This window comes from Myotis brandtii, unplaced genomic scaffold (assembly GCF_000412655.1).
Source record: "Myotis brandtii unplaced genomic scaffold, ASM41265v1 scaffold469, whole genome shotgun sequence".
NCBI lineage: Eukaryota > Metazoa > Chordata > Mammalia > Chiroptera > Vespertilionidae > Myotis > Myotis brandtii.
Window position 1 is genome coordinate 1,741,959 of NW_005367911.1, and position 15,947 is coordinate 1,757,905.

Consider the following 15,947-nt stretch of genomic DNA (forward strand, 5'->3'; position numbering starts at 1 on the left):
TTTTTTCATGCTGTTGAGCATCTTTACCATCATTACTCTGAACTCTGTTTCATTTATCTCCTTCTGGATAATATTCTTGTTCTTTCATTTGGGGGTTGTTTCTTTGTCTCTTCATTTTGGCTGTCTGTTTGGATTTGTGACTATGAATTAGGTAGATCCTCTATGCCTCTCAATCTCTAGTGCAGGAGTGTCAAACACTATTTCTGACTAATTAGATCAGGCAAAGACTCAAAGTCTCCAGAGACCACCTCTGCCTACAGACTGATAGGATTCTGACTTGAATGGCCCCAGACAATCATCCTCAGGGGTGGTGAGTTTTTTTTTTCAACAGGGTGGGGCAGTTGCTTCTGCCTGGAGGCTAATTGTTATTTTTAGTCTCTGAAGTGGCCTCAGGGCAGGGTGTTTTCCAATAGGGTGGGTCAACTGTCTTCCCCCCCACCCCTGTCCCCCCAAGGCAAGGCAAATGTCTGTGTGGGAAAGATTTCCTCCGCTGAGTGAGGGAATGACTCAGCATAGGAGACTGGAGGTGTCTGCCTTCTGAGCTCTAACCCCCAAGTCCCCAATCCTGGCTTCTGCTCACACAGCTCCAATCCACTCTGCCCTCCCTCTGCCAGAGCACAAGGAGTTTGTGCATTGGCCCTTTAAGAGGGTGCCTGAATTTCTAGGCGTCACTCCCTGGCAGACAACAACACTGCTGCTTTTCACAGCCAGATGTCATGTGGGTACCCTTCTCAGTTCTGGTCTCTGCTGGGGGGGCCCAGCTTGGGGATTAGATCCCAGAGTTCTCAGTGGCAATCCCCCACAGCTGAGATATCTCTCCAGACCTTCGGTTGCTGTCTGTGGACGCCCGCCCAGCCCTTTCGCACCTCGGACCAGTCTCTATGCGGTCTCCACTTTTGGTCCTCGGGTATCAGGGTTCTCCTGTGAGTCTTCTGTTAATTATTCAGGAAGTTTTTCTGTATTTCAGTTGTAGTTCCAGTTTGTTTCTGAGAGAATGTCTGTGCAGCATCCACTTACTCTGCTGCCATTTTTAATTCTCGATCAATCTAGGTTTCATTTCTGATCAACATTCCCTTTGCTCACTTCACTCTTCCTTTACCTAACTTGTCTTCAAGTTCAAGGTCACCACTTATGCTTGGTCTTTTGGCCATTCTCTATCCTTCACACTGCCTTTACTAGTAAATATCTTCCCTGATGCTTTATGTTAGTTTGTTTTTCCCATTTAATTGCCACAGCTTGGAAATCTTACCTCTAAATTCTTTGGGGGCTCCATTAGATTTTTTATTATCCAAAGACTTTCTACTAACTGCACATGATTTAAATATTCATCAACCTAAGAAATGTGATAAATAGTTTTTATTTGTTATGTTTGCTAAAGAGCATTCGAATCATCAACCCTCGTGCTATTATGGTTCTAACTTCTTTAAACTTTTTATTTCAGATTAAGAATGACCGAGAAGAAATCACAGCTTTGTTCCGGAGCCAATGTTTATACTCAAGTGCCTGATGGAGGGTGGGGCTGGGCAGTAGCTGTGTCTTTCTTCTTCATTGAAGTCTTTACCTACGGTGTCATCAAGTCATTTGGCGTCTTCTTTAATGACTTAATGGACAGTTTTGAGGAATCTAATAGCAGGATCTCATGGATAATATCAATATGTGTGTTTTTCTTAACATTTACAGGTGAGTACATCTTTCACCTTCAACACTATTAATTTTAACTTGCCTAACTACAGAATGGTACACATTATGGTTGTGATGCATCTTCTCCATGACCTCTTGGTACTTTCTAGCCTCAAGTAATACAGTTTTCAGGAAGTTGAGAATGGCCAGAGAAAGAGGAGCTGGAGGGGAAAAAAAGCCTTACTTGTCAACCTTGACTGACTTCAATTTAACACACATGTATTGGACACCTACTGTAAGCAGATTCTTAGGATGCTGTCGATTACTTTGAGGACAGCAGTAACCTCCAGTTCTACAAGGGATGCAATTGTTTTTGTTTGTTTTTTATATTTTTTATTGATTTCAGAGAGGAAGGGAGAGGGAGATAGAAACATCAATGATGAGAGAGAATCATTGATCAGCTTCCTCCTGCACGCCCCCTACTGGGGGGATCGAGCCCACAATCCGGAACCCTATGTTTTACTTTATTTGATTTTATTTTTATTTTTTGTTTGTTAATCCTCACCCGAAGATATTTTTTCCATTGATTTTTTTAGGGAAAGTGGAAGAAAGAGGGAAAGACAAAGAGAAACATCTATGTGAGAGAAATACATTGACTGGTTGCCTCCTGCATGGGCCCCAACCAGGACCTGAGCTGGGGAGAAGCCTACAACTGAGGTACATGGCCTTGATTAGAATCGAACCCGGGACCAAACCAGCTATGGTGATGCAATTGTTTTTAAAAAGCAGCAGATCAAAAGTACTTGGACCGTAGCAGTGTTGCTCAGTGATTAGAGCATTGGCCTGTACACCAAAGGGTCTTGGGTTCGATTCCCTATCAAGAGCATATACTTGGATTACAGGTTCGATCCCCGGTCCTGTTTGGTGCAGGTGCGGGAGGCAACCAATCAATATGTATCTCTTACAGCAATGTTTCTCTTTCTTTCTCTCCCCAACTCACCCCTCCTTTCCAATCTCTGTGAAAATCAATGGGAAAAATATCCTCAGGTGAGGATTTAAAAAAAAAAAAGTATTTGGCCAGTGTGGCTCAATTGGCTGGGTGCCATCCCATGCACATAAAGTTTGTTGGTTCGATTCCTACTCAGGATACATGCCCAGGTTACAGGCTCGATTCCCAGAAGGGGGTGTGCAGGAGATAACCGATCGATGTTCTGCTCTCACATCAATGTTTCTCTCTCTTTCCCTCTCCCCTCTTTCCCTTCCTCTCTCTAAGCATGTCCTCAAGTGAGGAATAAAACCCGCCAAAGGTATAATTGTAGGTATCATTATAACTGATATGAAGGGTAAATGTGGATTAATATTAAAGAATAGGACTTGAAAGGATAGGACCTCCTGGTTCATAGGTTGACGCTCAACCACAGAGCCACGCCGGCCGAGCAAAAATATATATATATATTTTTAAAAAGACATTTAAAAAGAAGTACTTGGCCTATTGGCCCTGGTCTCACAAAAACATGCTTAGGTTGGAAACATGAAGATGTGGCTACATGAAGAAGAAAGATAGAAGCTTTGTAAATGATATTCATCAGCCACTTGGAATTATTTATCCCATCACTATCCTCCGTTTGGTGTGCATAACTGAGAGTCCACCATACTTTCATATCACTTTCCTAAGAATCAAATGGAAGTAAATTGGAATTTGACCCTAAATGAAACATTTAAAAAAAAAAAAGCCCAGCCCAGCTGGCGAGGCTCAGTGATTGAGTGTTGATCTATGAAACAGGAGGTCATGGTTTGAATCCCGGTCAGGGCACATGCCCAGGTTGTGGGCTTCATCCCTAGTGTGGGGCGTGCAGGAGGCAGGTGACCAATGATTCTCTCTCATCATTGATGTTTTTTTTCTCTCTCTCTCCCTCTCACTCCCTCTCTCCGAAATCAATAAAAATATATTTTAAAAAGTCCAAAGTAGTGAGTATAGAAAATGAAGTCATTCAAGCAATTATAGGAAAGCCCATTTTTATTACAGAACAACATAAATCTAATGCATATCTAATTTTATAGGCACTCAAGGTAACTCAGAATCTTTCACTTAAAAATATAGAAAAGAGTTTTATACTATTACTCTGGCTTTCTCGCTCTCTTTTTAAACAAAGTGTGTGTGTGTGTGTTTTAAATCCTCACGAGGATATGTTTTTATTGATTTAAGAGTGAGAGGAAGGGAGAGGGAGAAAGAGAGAAACATTGATGTGAGAGGGAAACATCGACCGGTTGCCTCCCATACACACCCCGACTGGGGATTGAACCAGAAACCTGGGTATGTGCCCTGACCAGGAATCAAACCCAAAACCTTTAGGTGCACGGGACAATGCTCCAACTGAGCCACGCTGGCCAGGGCACTCTGGCTTTCTCTTTAAGGAGCTCAAAGAATATATTGTCCAGTTTAACCAAATACTAAAATAAAGTTGACCACTGAATACAGGGTTTAAGAGCACTGACCCCTCAATAGTCAAATGTATATATTTTGACTCCCCAAAACTTAACAGTCATCCCTGGTATTTTGGGGGAATTGGTTCCAGGACACCCACAGATACCCAAATCCATGGATGCTCAAGTCCCTGACATAAAATGGGGTAGATCGATGCGTACAGTCAGCCCTCCACATCCTTGGACTCCCAACCGCAGACTGAAAATACTGTTATCCATCTGCAGTGACTTGAATCTGCAGATGCAAAACCCGGGATAGAGGACCAACTATATTTATTATTTAAAATCCAAATATAAGTGGACCCGCCCAGTTCAAACCCATGTTTTTCGAGGGTCAACTGTAATTCCTGAATCGGTTTATGTAACCACTGCAAAAATATGTAGTGTACATCACTGCTCCCTGTTCAAAACTTATGAGAAGGAACCTTATTAAAGCCGATGCTTTTGTGTTATATGGTGTGCACTGTCTTTCCATGTTCGAGACTTTACAGAAGGAATTGTGTTAAAGCGAACGCAATTCTGGGAGTCAAATGGTCACGTTATGCTCTTTCCACGCAGCTCCCCTCTCCACTATCCTGAGCAATCGTTTCGGACACCGCCTGGTAGTGATGGCGGGAGGCCTGCTTGTCAGCACCGGGATGGTGGTGGCCTCCTTCTCCCAGGAGGTGTACCACATGTACATCGCCATTGGCATCATCTCCGGTAAGCGCTTCTCTGGGCTCGAAAGTTTTCCAGACATTTAGTTTGAAGGACAAGGAAGGGAAGCAGGGACTCAAACCCAAAGTGTTATTTTCCTCTGTCCCTTTCTCTTTAAAATGAAAGTGTCCCAGCCCTAGCCGGTTTGGCTCAGTGGATAGAGCCTGCAGACCGAAGGGTCCCGGGTTCGATTCTGGTCAAGGGCACATATCTTGGTTGCAGGCTCCACCCCAGCCGCAGAAGAGCCCTCCTCACCTGCTGATCAGAGTGGAAAAGAGAGTTAAGGGCTGGCTGAGTGCAGAGAAAGACTTGCAGAATGTTTGCTTAGTGAATATTGGATTTAAAAAAAATTTCTTTCGGAAGCTTGAAGTAAGGGTGGGTGGGTCAGAGTGATAGGGGACCCAGGGAAGTTGTGCGTCCCAGGCTTATCAACAATGAAGGGCAGGCCTTAGCTGGTTTGGCTCAGTGGATGGAGCATCAGCCCACGGACTGAAGGGTCCCAGGTTTGATTCCAGTGCATTTGGTGCAGGCTCAATCCCTACCCCAGTCTGGGCGTGTGCAGGAGGCAACCAATCGATGTCTCTCCCACATCCATGTTTCTTTCTCTGTCTCTCCCCTTCCCTTCCACTCTCTCAAAAAATCAAAGGAAAGATATCCTCAGGTAAGGATTAAAAATCCTATATAATAAAAGCCTAATATACAAATTGTCCCCTCGACTGGGAGTTCGACCAGGGGGGTGGCCCCACCCCGGCTGGCAGCAGCGGCAGGCAATCGGGGGAAGGGAGGCCTAAGCCATCAGTCAGACATCCCCCGAGGGCTCCTGGACTGCAAGAGGGTGCAGGCCAGGCTGAGGGCCCCCCCCCTCCCCTGCAAGTGCATGAATTTCGTGCACCGGGCCTCTGGTAAATAATAATACAAGAATAAGCTCTATTTTGTGTACTCACAACTGTAAACCTACTATTGCCAACCCCTATAGTTTGCCACCCAAAGACATCATTTTCACGAAGTAAGATTTTAATTTCTTTATGCAGTACTTCCCAAATCAGGATCTGAGGATCCTGAGCCATAGAGGGAGGCTTATGCTTAGGAGCCTGAGAAAACCTTTTTCACTTTAAAAGGAGTCCATACATTTCTGACATATATATATTCTATAGACATATATTATGTAGATATATAGATATGACATATATATTGTATTATTTATGTATCCATACATAGCTAGTTTTGCACACTTTTAAATTTTTCAGATATTTCTGTACATTTCAAAACTCCATTATTTTCAAATAGAAGTCTTACATATAAAAACTATATTCAATACAAGTTATGTCCACTGTGAATTATATACATTTGGGAAAAAATGCAAAAAAGCAGAAAAGCAAACAAACAGAAAACAGTTTTCATAGTCTAAGCATCCCAAAACAACTGTCGCAGCGTCTCCGGACCTCTAATCCTTTGCTACGACACCTTTTCCAGAATGAATTCCTGGGCTCCCAGAACTTAGGATTTAACAAATAAACACAAACCGCCCAGGCCGTGGGATGCGTCTCTCCGACGTCGATCAGTGTGTGGCTCTCATAGTTCTTTTTGATTCGCACAGGTTTGGGCTACTGCTTCAGTTTCCTCCCAGCTCTCACCATTCTATCTCAGTACTTTGACAAAAGACGTTCGATCGTCACTGCAGCTGCTTCTACGGGAGAATGTTTTGCTATGTTTGCTTTTGCACCAGGTAGGTGGACCGCCACATCTGGGTATTAATGAGGGGAAGCCACTCAGCTATACTTGTCACTCTAACTTACCCACAGTTGGCCACCGGATGTCTGTAACTCTGTGCCTAATGAAAGGGTGTTTTCTTCTCTCCTTCAGCACATTTTTGGGGTCTATGCTGCTTAACCCTCATGTTAGGAATTCAAATATATATATATTGATTTCAGAGAGGAAGGGAGAGAGAGGAACATCAATGATGAGAGAGAATCATTGATCAGCTGCCTCTGCCCCCCCACAATGGGGGTTGAGCCCACAACCCAGGCATGTGCCCTAACTAGGAATCGAACCAGTGACCTCCTGGTTCGACGCTCAACCACTGAGCCACACCAGCTGGGCAGGAATTCAAACATTTCAATCCTAGTCCAAATTTACACAAATAGGAAGATATGTGGCACATATTCAGTAGCAAGGCTTGAAACATCCATTCCAAAATAAATAATTTAGCAAACTCTAAATCCCTACTTCTGCTCAGTACTGTCTCCTGGGTCTTGAGTCCATGCCTGGCCTTACCTTCTATTTCTCTTCCCTCCCGTCCACCCAAGCGTTCACGGCTCTGAAGGAGAACATCGGCTGGAGGTACAGCCTCCTCCTGGTGGGCCTGCTGCAGTTAAACATCGTCCTCTGCGGGGCGCTGCTGAGGCCGATTCTCATCAGGGGACCAGGGTCACCGAAAACAACTGGACAGGAAAATCCAAAAGAAGTACAATATATGCTTGAAAACGAGAAAACTCGCACCTCGATAGACTCCATTGACTCAGGAGTAGAACTAACTACCTCACCTAAAAACGTGCCTGGTCACACGGCCGTGGAACTGGAGCCGAAGGCCGATGTGGAGCAGCGGATCCTGGAGAAGCCCAGCCCCAAATGCGGCGATGAGAAAGGCCCCCTGTTGGACTTCTCCGTCTTGAAGGAGAAGAGTTTCATCTGCTACACGTTATTTGGTCTCTTTGCGACCTTGGGGTTCTTTGCCCCTTCCCTGTACATCATTCCCTTGGGCATCAGCCTGGACATCACCGAGGACCGTGCTGCTCTTCTGCTATCCACAATGGCCATCGCCGAAGTGTTCGGGAGGATTGGAGCTGGTTTCATCCTCAACAGCCAGCCCATCCGGAAGATCTACATTGAGCTCGTCTTCGTCATCTTGTTGACTGTGTCTCTGTTTGCCTTTACGTTTGCTACTGAATTCTGGGGTTTAATGTCCTGCAGCATATTTTTTGGTGTTATGCTTGGAACCGTGGCAGGCACCCACATCCCACTGCTCGCGGAAGAGGACGTGGTGGGAATTGAGAAGATGTCTTCTGCCGCCGGAGTCTATGTCTTCATCCAGAGCATAGCGGCGCTCGCTGGGCCGCCCCTGGCAGGTAATGTCAATACAACGCCAAATCCAAACCCTTGCCTGCTATCCCCTCCCCCTTTTTTTTTCAAGGTAGAGTTGGACAGGTGGAACATCTGTCGCCTTTCTGGACCTGAATCATACTAATTCAACATGACACACTGTTTAGGGCAGGGATATTCCTAAGGAAGACTAGAGATAGCTTCATAGGCTCTCAATGGAGATCATATCCTATACATCCTATATAATAAAAGGCTAATATGCAAAATGACCGAACGGCAGAATGACCGGCCGCTATGACACGCACTGACCACCAGGGGGCAGACACTCAATACAGGAGCTGCCCCCTGGTGGTCAGTGTGCTCCCACAGGGGGAGCACCGCACAACCAGAAGCCGGGATCATGGCTGGCAAGCTCAGTGGTGTGGCGGGAGCCTCTCCTGCCTCCGCGGCAGCGCTAAAGGGACATCCCCCAACGGCTCCCAGACTGCGAGCGGGCACAGGCCAGGCTGAGGGACACCCCCCGCCCCAGTGCACAAATTTCATGCACCGGGCCTCTAGTTATATCATAAAGTGGGCCCTGTCCTATGGATTATATAATCTACAATGTTTAGTATTCCCTTGTTAATTGTGCTCGCTTCCTGTTTGAGTCTAATTTAAAAGTCTCCTGATTCTAATACGTCCATAGATTTAGAGAGCTGGCAGAATTAGAGATTACCTGAGCAGCTCTCTGGACTTAATAGGAGGAAACGGAAGGTCAAAGATTGTGAGCCAATGGCCCAATGGTAAACCGGTGACCAAGTCCCTCTGCAGCCCCAGCTGCCCAGGCCTTGCCCACCATCGTGCTGTGTAAATGCTGGAGGGGCCCATGGATTATGAGCTCGTTACCCTCTGACCTGTGGAACAGCAGGACTGAGGGACTTCTGTGAGCCACCTTCCCTTCCTGGGAGGGTGTCAGGGAGCTGAGCACAGAGCAGCACTCCAATACTCCCCTGATCACTACCGCACACTTCCTTGTGGGAGGGACAGGGTGCGTTTCATACCTTAGACCTGAAATAGGACTTTAACGTTGTTGGGACTGGAAATCTTACCCCATGTGAACAGAGACCTGACATGAGCCCAAGTGAAAATAATAGAGCTCTTTCCTTTCTTAAGAATATTCCCTTTCCGAAGAAGCTGCATCCAACAGTCCCGTGTTTTAGGACAGATTAGCCCATGAAGACATTTAAAAAATATATGTTTTTATTGATTTCAGAGAAGAAGGGAGCGGGTGAGAGAGATAGAAACATCAATGATAAGAGAGAACCATTGATTGACTGGCTGCCTCCTGCATGCCCCCAACTGGGGATTGAGCCCACAACCCAGGCCTGTGCCCTGACCGGGAATCGAACCGTGACCTCCTGGTTCACAGGTCGACACTCAACCACTGAGTCACGCCAGTCTGGCAGCCCATGAGGACATTTTAGCGACACCATTACCTCAGCTGCTAATAAGTATACGCTGTCTGTCTGCTTTATTTCTCCCCCTCTCCTCCCCCCCTACCCCCCAGTCTAGAAAAGATTCCTGCCTTCGACCCTTTTTCTTTAGATAAACAAGATAAAACAAGGCAGGCCAGGAGAGAGAAGCGTCTGAGTGTGGGGGCCGGGGGAGAGGGGTTTGCGGCCCGATGCTGACAGTGTGCCTGCTCTCCCCAGGGCTGCTGGTGGACCACAGCAAGGTGTACAGCAGAGCCTTCTACTCCTGTGCAGCTGGGATGGCGGTGGCTGCGGGGTGCCTGGCGCTGGTGAGGCCGTGCGGGAAGGGACTGTGCGGGCGCCACCACGCAGGCGACGGGAAGGCGGAGAGCTACCGGGGGAGAGCTTTGCAAGACATCCCTGAAGACTTCCTTGAAATGGACCTTGGGAAGCACGAGCATAAAGTTCCTATGAAAATGGAGCCAGAATGACAGACAGGCTTTCCTACAACATCAACCACCCAAGGCTGGTTGGGGGGGCGGCGTCTGGGGGACACCGTGGTGTAGAGGAGCCAACCATTCCACCTGCTTTCAAATCGACACTCGGAAGGGAATGGGGACATGAACACTACCACCAACATCCTTTTCTCTGTGCTTTCCTGTTTGCTTGTTCTTTAAGCCAAAAACAGAAACAACCAAATACTCTTCCACACAGAAACCTGGCTGTATTCCGGAGCAACCCAGAGACACGCAGAAGCACCGTGGTCCACATTCCAGTTTTAAAATAGTGACACAAATTGGCAAAGTGGTTGTAAGCGCTCTCACATATATCACCTGCTATACTGTAAAACGATATCTAGCCCGGGTCATTGAAATGCAATTGGCCATTCAAAAAAAAAATCTTAAATCACTTTTACAATTTCTCATTTTCAGAAATATGAACAAATGGTCAAAACTCTTTGAAAAATACTGAGGTTTTATATTAAAAACGTCTAACCTCTTAATTTCCCAAATATTCAATGGAAATGATGTACACTTTAAGACCAAACATTTGGCTAATAAATGGAAATTTGTGTGTGTGTATATACATATATAGTATATATATATGTGTGTGTGTGTGTGTGTGTATATATATTGTATATGTATGTGTGTGTGTATATATATATACACACGTATATATACACACACACACACATATATATGTATACACACACACACACAAACTTGAAAATTATGAATGTGAAGATTCCCACGTCTTTTTATGGCCAGTCATTACCAGAAGTATTTCACACAGAATATACAGAATAGCATTCAAAATGCATTTCCTGATGCTCTTAATTATTCAGAAATATGTGATTGTAGTATCTTTAATTTAAACCACTATTTATTATTAAGTTATTCTAGGATGATTAAAGTAATCACAAGAAATATCACCTGGGACATCAGCATCACTTTCACCTCCCTCAGCAATCCTTTAAATGCCTCAAAGAATACGAATACTACTTCTCTTGTAAAGTTACTCCAGGAGGCCAAATGGTAATGATTCTTCAATGTGACTGAGGACAACATGTGCTATTTGAAGGGGGGAAATAACGAATAGCAAATAGCCTTAGCCTTTTAAAATAAGGTTTCATCACCTAAGAATACTTGAGGATGTTCTTTGGATCAGAATTCTATTTCATTGAATGGTTGAAGCATTTCTGATTTAAAAAGAAAAACATCTGACTGCTGAAGCATTTCGGTGTTTCACACGGGGCGGCAGGGACAGTAACTTGACCATCACGAGTTACAAGTGGCAATTTCCGTCTTATATAAACTCTGACTGCTCTTAATTTGCCAGAGTTTTCAGGGTAACCGATCATTGTTATTTTGTGTTGTTGTTTGCAGTTACACTACATGTATAGTATTTCTCATTTTAGCCATTTGCTGTAAAGAAGGTAAAAGTGAGGATAACGGGTGGGTTACTGGCTCCTACGTCCCGAATCTTACTCTACAGGCGATGGTCCATGCTCGCTGCTCCATCCTCATTCATCTTCACTGTTAATTTATGACAACTCAGGGGGAAACAATATAACAAGCCTAGTTTGGTTACAGGTACACAAAGCTTGAATATTTCTCTGCACTGAAATGGAAGTGGCATCGTTCAGCACCACCTGCTATATTTTGTACAGAATTTTATCAGCCATAGACATAGGACAATCTGTAAATCTTTGGGGGGGAGGTGGAACAGGAAATGACAAAGTGTCCGTCAAAAAAAGACACACCTAAAACAAGGTGGATGTAGCAGACCTGTCACTCACTGCTTGAGAAGGACGCTGAGTTGGTGACTGTTGCAGACTTACATGACTTCAGCACTTTATAACCATTTCTACTATGAATGTTAAATACGGTTTAATATTTATAACTGATTTCTGAGCTCTGTGCTCATGTCCATTCTGTTAACTGCATGAAAAAAATATATGCCAATTCCAGTTTGTCAATAATCAAGGTTTTAAATGTTTGGAAGAAAATTAAAATGGGACTGCTGATTTGTTCTGTACTAGGGACATTCTGGTACTTCTAGATTTGTAATAAATATATAGCTTTTTTTATTTAAAGAGATTGATTCGTTTTTTATTGACTCGGCATTCATTGTTTGATCCAATTATAGCTATAAAAACAACTTTTCTGAAAAATTTTTTCACTCTACTAGAGACAACACAAACACTTCCAAGAAGTGTTTGCTGAATTTATTTCTTGGATAAAATACATGAATGAAATGATATCACAGTAGCCACAGAGTGATAGCTAAGCCTCTCAACTGTTGTAAGTGGAAACAGTTAAGACTATCCAGTTATAGAATAATCCTGAGAACTGTCCTCCCTCTAAGTAGACAGCACAGACTCCCCAGGCCAGGGGCTGGGGAACTTGTGTAAAGATTCAGGTGGTAAATACTTAAGGCTCTGGGTGCCCTGAGCGCTCTGTCACAGCTATTCAACTCTGCCGTTGTAGTGGGAAACTAGCCATAGGCAGACAAAGCTCCTGGACCAGATGGCTTCACAGTTATGTTTTATCAAACATTCAAAGAAGAATTAACACTGATCCTTCTCAAACTATTCCACAAATTTTAAGAGAAGGAAAGACTCCGAAGCTCATTTTAAGAGGCCAGCATTATCCTGGTTCCAAAACCAGGGAAAGACATTACAAAAAAGAAAATTGTAGGCTAATCTCCCTGATGAACATAGATGCAAAAATCTTCAACAAAATATCAGCAATACGTTAAAAAGATCATACACCACGATCAAGTGGGATTTTTTTCTTGGGATGCAAGGTTGGTTTAATATCTGCAAATCAATTAATGTGACACACCACGTAAACAAAACGAAGGATTAAAAAATCATGATCATATCAATAGATGCAGAAAAAGCATTTGACAAAATCTAGCACCCATTTATAATAAAAACTCTCAGCAAAGTAGGAATAGAGGGGACATACCTCAACATAATGAAAATCATACAGTATATGACAAACTCAGAGCTAACATCATACTCAACGGGGGGAAAACTAAGTGTTTTCCTTAAGATCAGGAACAAGACAGGGATGTCTACTTTCACCACTCCTATTCAACATGGTACTGGAAGTCCTGGCCATGGCCATTGGACAAGAAGAAATAAAAGGATTCCAAATTGGAAAGGAAGAAGTAAAACTGTCATCATTTGCAGATAATATGATACTATCTGCAGAGAACCCTAAAGATTCCACCAAAAACCTACTAGAACTCATAAATAAATTCAGTAAAGTAGCAGGACACAAAGTTAATATTCAGGAATTGGTTGCATTTTTATACACCAATAATGAACTATCAGAAAGAGAAACTAAGAAAAACAATCCCCCGTACAACTGCATTAAAAAAAAAAAAAACACCATAAAATACCCAGGAATAAATGTAACCAAGGATGCAAAAGGCCTGTACTTGGAAAATTATGAGATACTAAAGAGAGAAATAGAAGCAAGGCACAAATAAATGGAAGCATATACTGTGCTCATGGATAGAAAGAATTAACATCATTAAAATGTCCAAACTATTCAAAGCAATCTATAAATTCAATGCAAACCCTATCAAAACACGAATGGCATTTTTTTACAAAACTAGAACACATAATCCAAATATTTATATAGAACCACAAAAGACCCCAAAAAGCCACAGCAACCTTGAGAAAGAAGAACAAAGTTGATGGTAACACACTACTTAATATAGAAACAGACACATAGACCATCTGGCTGGTATGGCTCAGCTCGTGCATCAAAGGGTCTCAGGCTCATTCCCAGTCAGGGAGCACATGAAAGGCAGCTGATCGATGTTTCTCTCTCTCTCTCTCTCTCCCTCCCTCCCTCCCTCTTTCTTTCTCCCTTCCTCTCTCACTAATGTCAATAAAAACATTTTTTTAAAAGAGAGAGAAAGAAAATGGTTTTCAAATCAGGGTTCCAGTGGTCCAGGTCACCACTGAAGTTCATGGGAGGCATTTATTATACTTACATTTCTGTACTCCTCAAATATTCTAAAATTCAAAAAGAAATGATCATGAATCCTTATTTTTTAAAAAGCTCCCAGATATGAGGCTTCTCATTTAGAAGCCATTTCCTTTAAATTCTTAAATGGTAATTAATGAACACTACTTTAAATGACTAATTTAAAGACACTTCAGGCATGTTACATGCTTAAAGGTCACTCCTACAAGTACACATTGTATTGTCTTTAGATTTGTCTTGGATACAGATGTTAATAGAAGTGAGGGCTACAAGCTCCAACAGGTGGGCCAGCCAGCCTTATAAGTAAGGAACCTAGTGCCCTCTGGTGTTCTGTTTCTGTATTGACTGCCTCGGGTGCAGAACAAGAAAAGTGACGAGTTAAACTTGCAACTTCACTCTTCATGTTAAATAACCTCTCATATCCAAACCATACGTACTGCAGTGACTACAAATTTCCTAAGGGGAAATTAGATACCAAAACTGGTATCCCAAACCTCTATCTATAAAGGCTATACATATATATATATTTATTTATTTCAGAGAGGAAAGGGGAGGGAGAGAGAGATAGAAACATCAATGATGAGAGAGACTCTTGGATCAGCTGCCTCCTGCACACCCCTACTGGGGACCGAGCCTGCAAGCCAGTCATGTGCCCTAACCGGGAAATTGAACTGTGACCCAGTTCACAGGTGAACGCTCAACCACTGAGCAAAGCCAGTGAGGCTCCATGATGTTTTTTTTAAAAATGTCTCAACTGGCAGCAAATGCTTTCCTGGATATTGAATCTCTTTTTAAAAAAATATTTTTTTATTGATTTCAGAGTGGAAAGGCGAGGGAGAGATAGAAACATCAACGACGAGAAAGAACCATCAATCAGCTGCCTCCTGCACGCCCCCTACTGGGGATCGAGCCCGCAGCCCGGGCATGTGCCCTTGGTCGGAATCGAACCCAGGACCCTTCAGTCTGCAGGCCGTGGCTCTATCCTCTGAGCCAACACAGCTGGGGCTGAACCTCTTTTTTTTTTTTAATGTTAAAGCAAAGTATTCTGATTTCTCTCTCTTTGAGCAACCCCAGCGGCCCTACTTAAGAGAAAAGAGGTTGAAAAAGAGTTTAACCTTATAACCCCTTTTATAAACAACTGGAAGAAAATGGTCGGTTTCCAGCTTGTGGTATTTTCTTTCTGATGAGGTCACGCAGCACAGAGAAAACAAAGCACCACTGGGAACAGGGAGCCTGGGATCTGGTTTCATTGCGGCCTCTGGAGTCACCGCACACCATTTCCTTGGCTGCTGGGCTTGTCTCCTCGCCGTGGAGCGGACTCGGCAGCGATCACATTATTGACACTTTACAATCCTGCTCTCCCCAAGTGAAAACGCATGTAAAGGAAACACCACACCTTTGGCAAGAGGAAGGGAGCAGCAGCAAGACCCACAAGTGAACCAGTGCCAAGCCAGAGGCCCTTCCGGGCTTCACACCCTTGCTGCCTGAATGTCAACGCTCACTGTACTGCCCGGGGCCGCAGGACCTTTTCCTTAAAAAAAGTTTTTCTCTCCCATTAATTCAACTTCACAGGCACATCCTTCCATGGAAACCACGAGGCGGTCCTAACCTGGAGCCGGGCGTCCAATCGCAGCCCGAGCCCCGCGGAGCTGCTGAGCACCTGGAAGGTGCCCGTGAGACTGAGCCGAGCTGCAGGCGTAAAACACAGCCAGAATCTGAAGCCTCAGGACCAACACAGACTGTAAGACATCTCAGCAATGGGTACACTCACCACACGCTGAAACCATGTTTTGGATAAGCTGAGTTAAATGAAACGTATAAACAAACTGACGTTCATTTCACCTGCTTCCTTCTGTACTGGCTAACGTGGCTCCCAGCAGCATGTTAATGACCAGCGTATGAGGCTCATTACACGTGCATTGGACGGTTCGGCGCCAGCTTATCATCGGGACGCAGGCAGGGACTGAGGCTCAAACTCTCGGAAAGTACTGTTCCCATGCTCTCCCCGCGACGTGACCCCACTTACTGCTCGGCGGCCTCGCCATACGGGTTTCCCCAGGCCTCCTGCGGGGTGCAGCCGAGCGGAGCC

General features: G+C 44.2%; 2 protein-coding genes across 9 annotated transcripts in view; one reads left to right on the forward strand and one right to left on the reverse strand.

Moving 5' to 3' along the window:
* The window catches only part of SLC16A6 (solute carrier family 16, member 6), a 20,559-nt gene extending 8,613 nt beyond the window's left edge, over positions 1 to 11,946 (forward strand). Inside the window, exons 2-6 of one of the 3 annotated variants that reach the window (XM_014547261.1) lie at positions 1,442 to 1,680; positions 4,663 to 4,806; positions 6,398 to 6,526; positions 7,107 to 7,925; positions 9,308 to 9,674. In XM_014547261.1, coding sequence (XP_014402747.1) covers positions 1,449 to 1,680; positions 4,663 to 4,806; positions 6,398 to 6,526; positions 7,107 to 7,925; positions 9,308 to 9,351 — 1,368 coding nt within the window. In that variant the 5' untranslated portion in view covers positions 1,442 to 1,448 and the 3' untranslated portion in view covers positions 9,352 to 9,674. Of the gene's footprint in view, positions 1 to 1,441; positions 1,681 to 4,662; positions 4,807 to 6,397; positions 6,527 to 7,106; positions 7,926 to 9,307 lie in introns of all 3 variants that reach the window. The other 2 variants (XM_005875769.2, XM_014547260.1) reach the window with 2 other exon arrangements.
* Positions 1 to 15,947, reverse strand: part of ARSG (arylsulfatase G) — a 118,555-nt gene extending 102,608 nt beyond the window's left edge. For 4 of the 6 annotated variants that reach the window (XM_014547257.1, XM_005875770.2, XM_014547256.1 and 1 more), the window contains exon 1: positions 15,885 to 15,947. The gene's annotated coding sequence lies outside the window, so the exon portion shown is untranslated. The other 2 variants (XM_005875771.2, XM_014547254.1) reach the window with 2 other exon arrangements.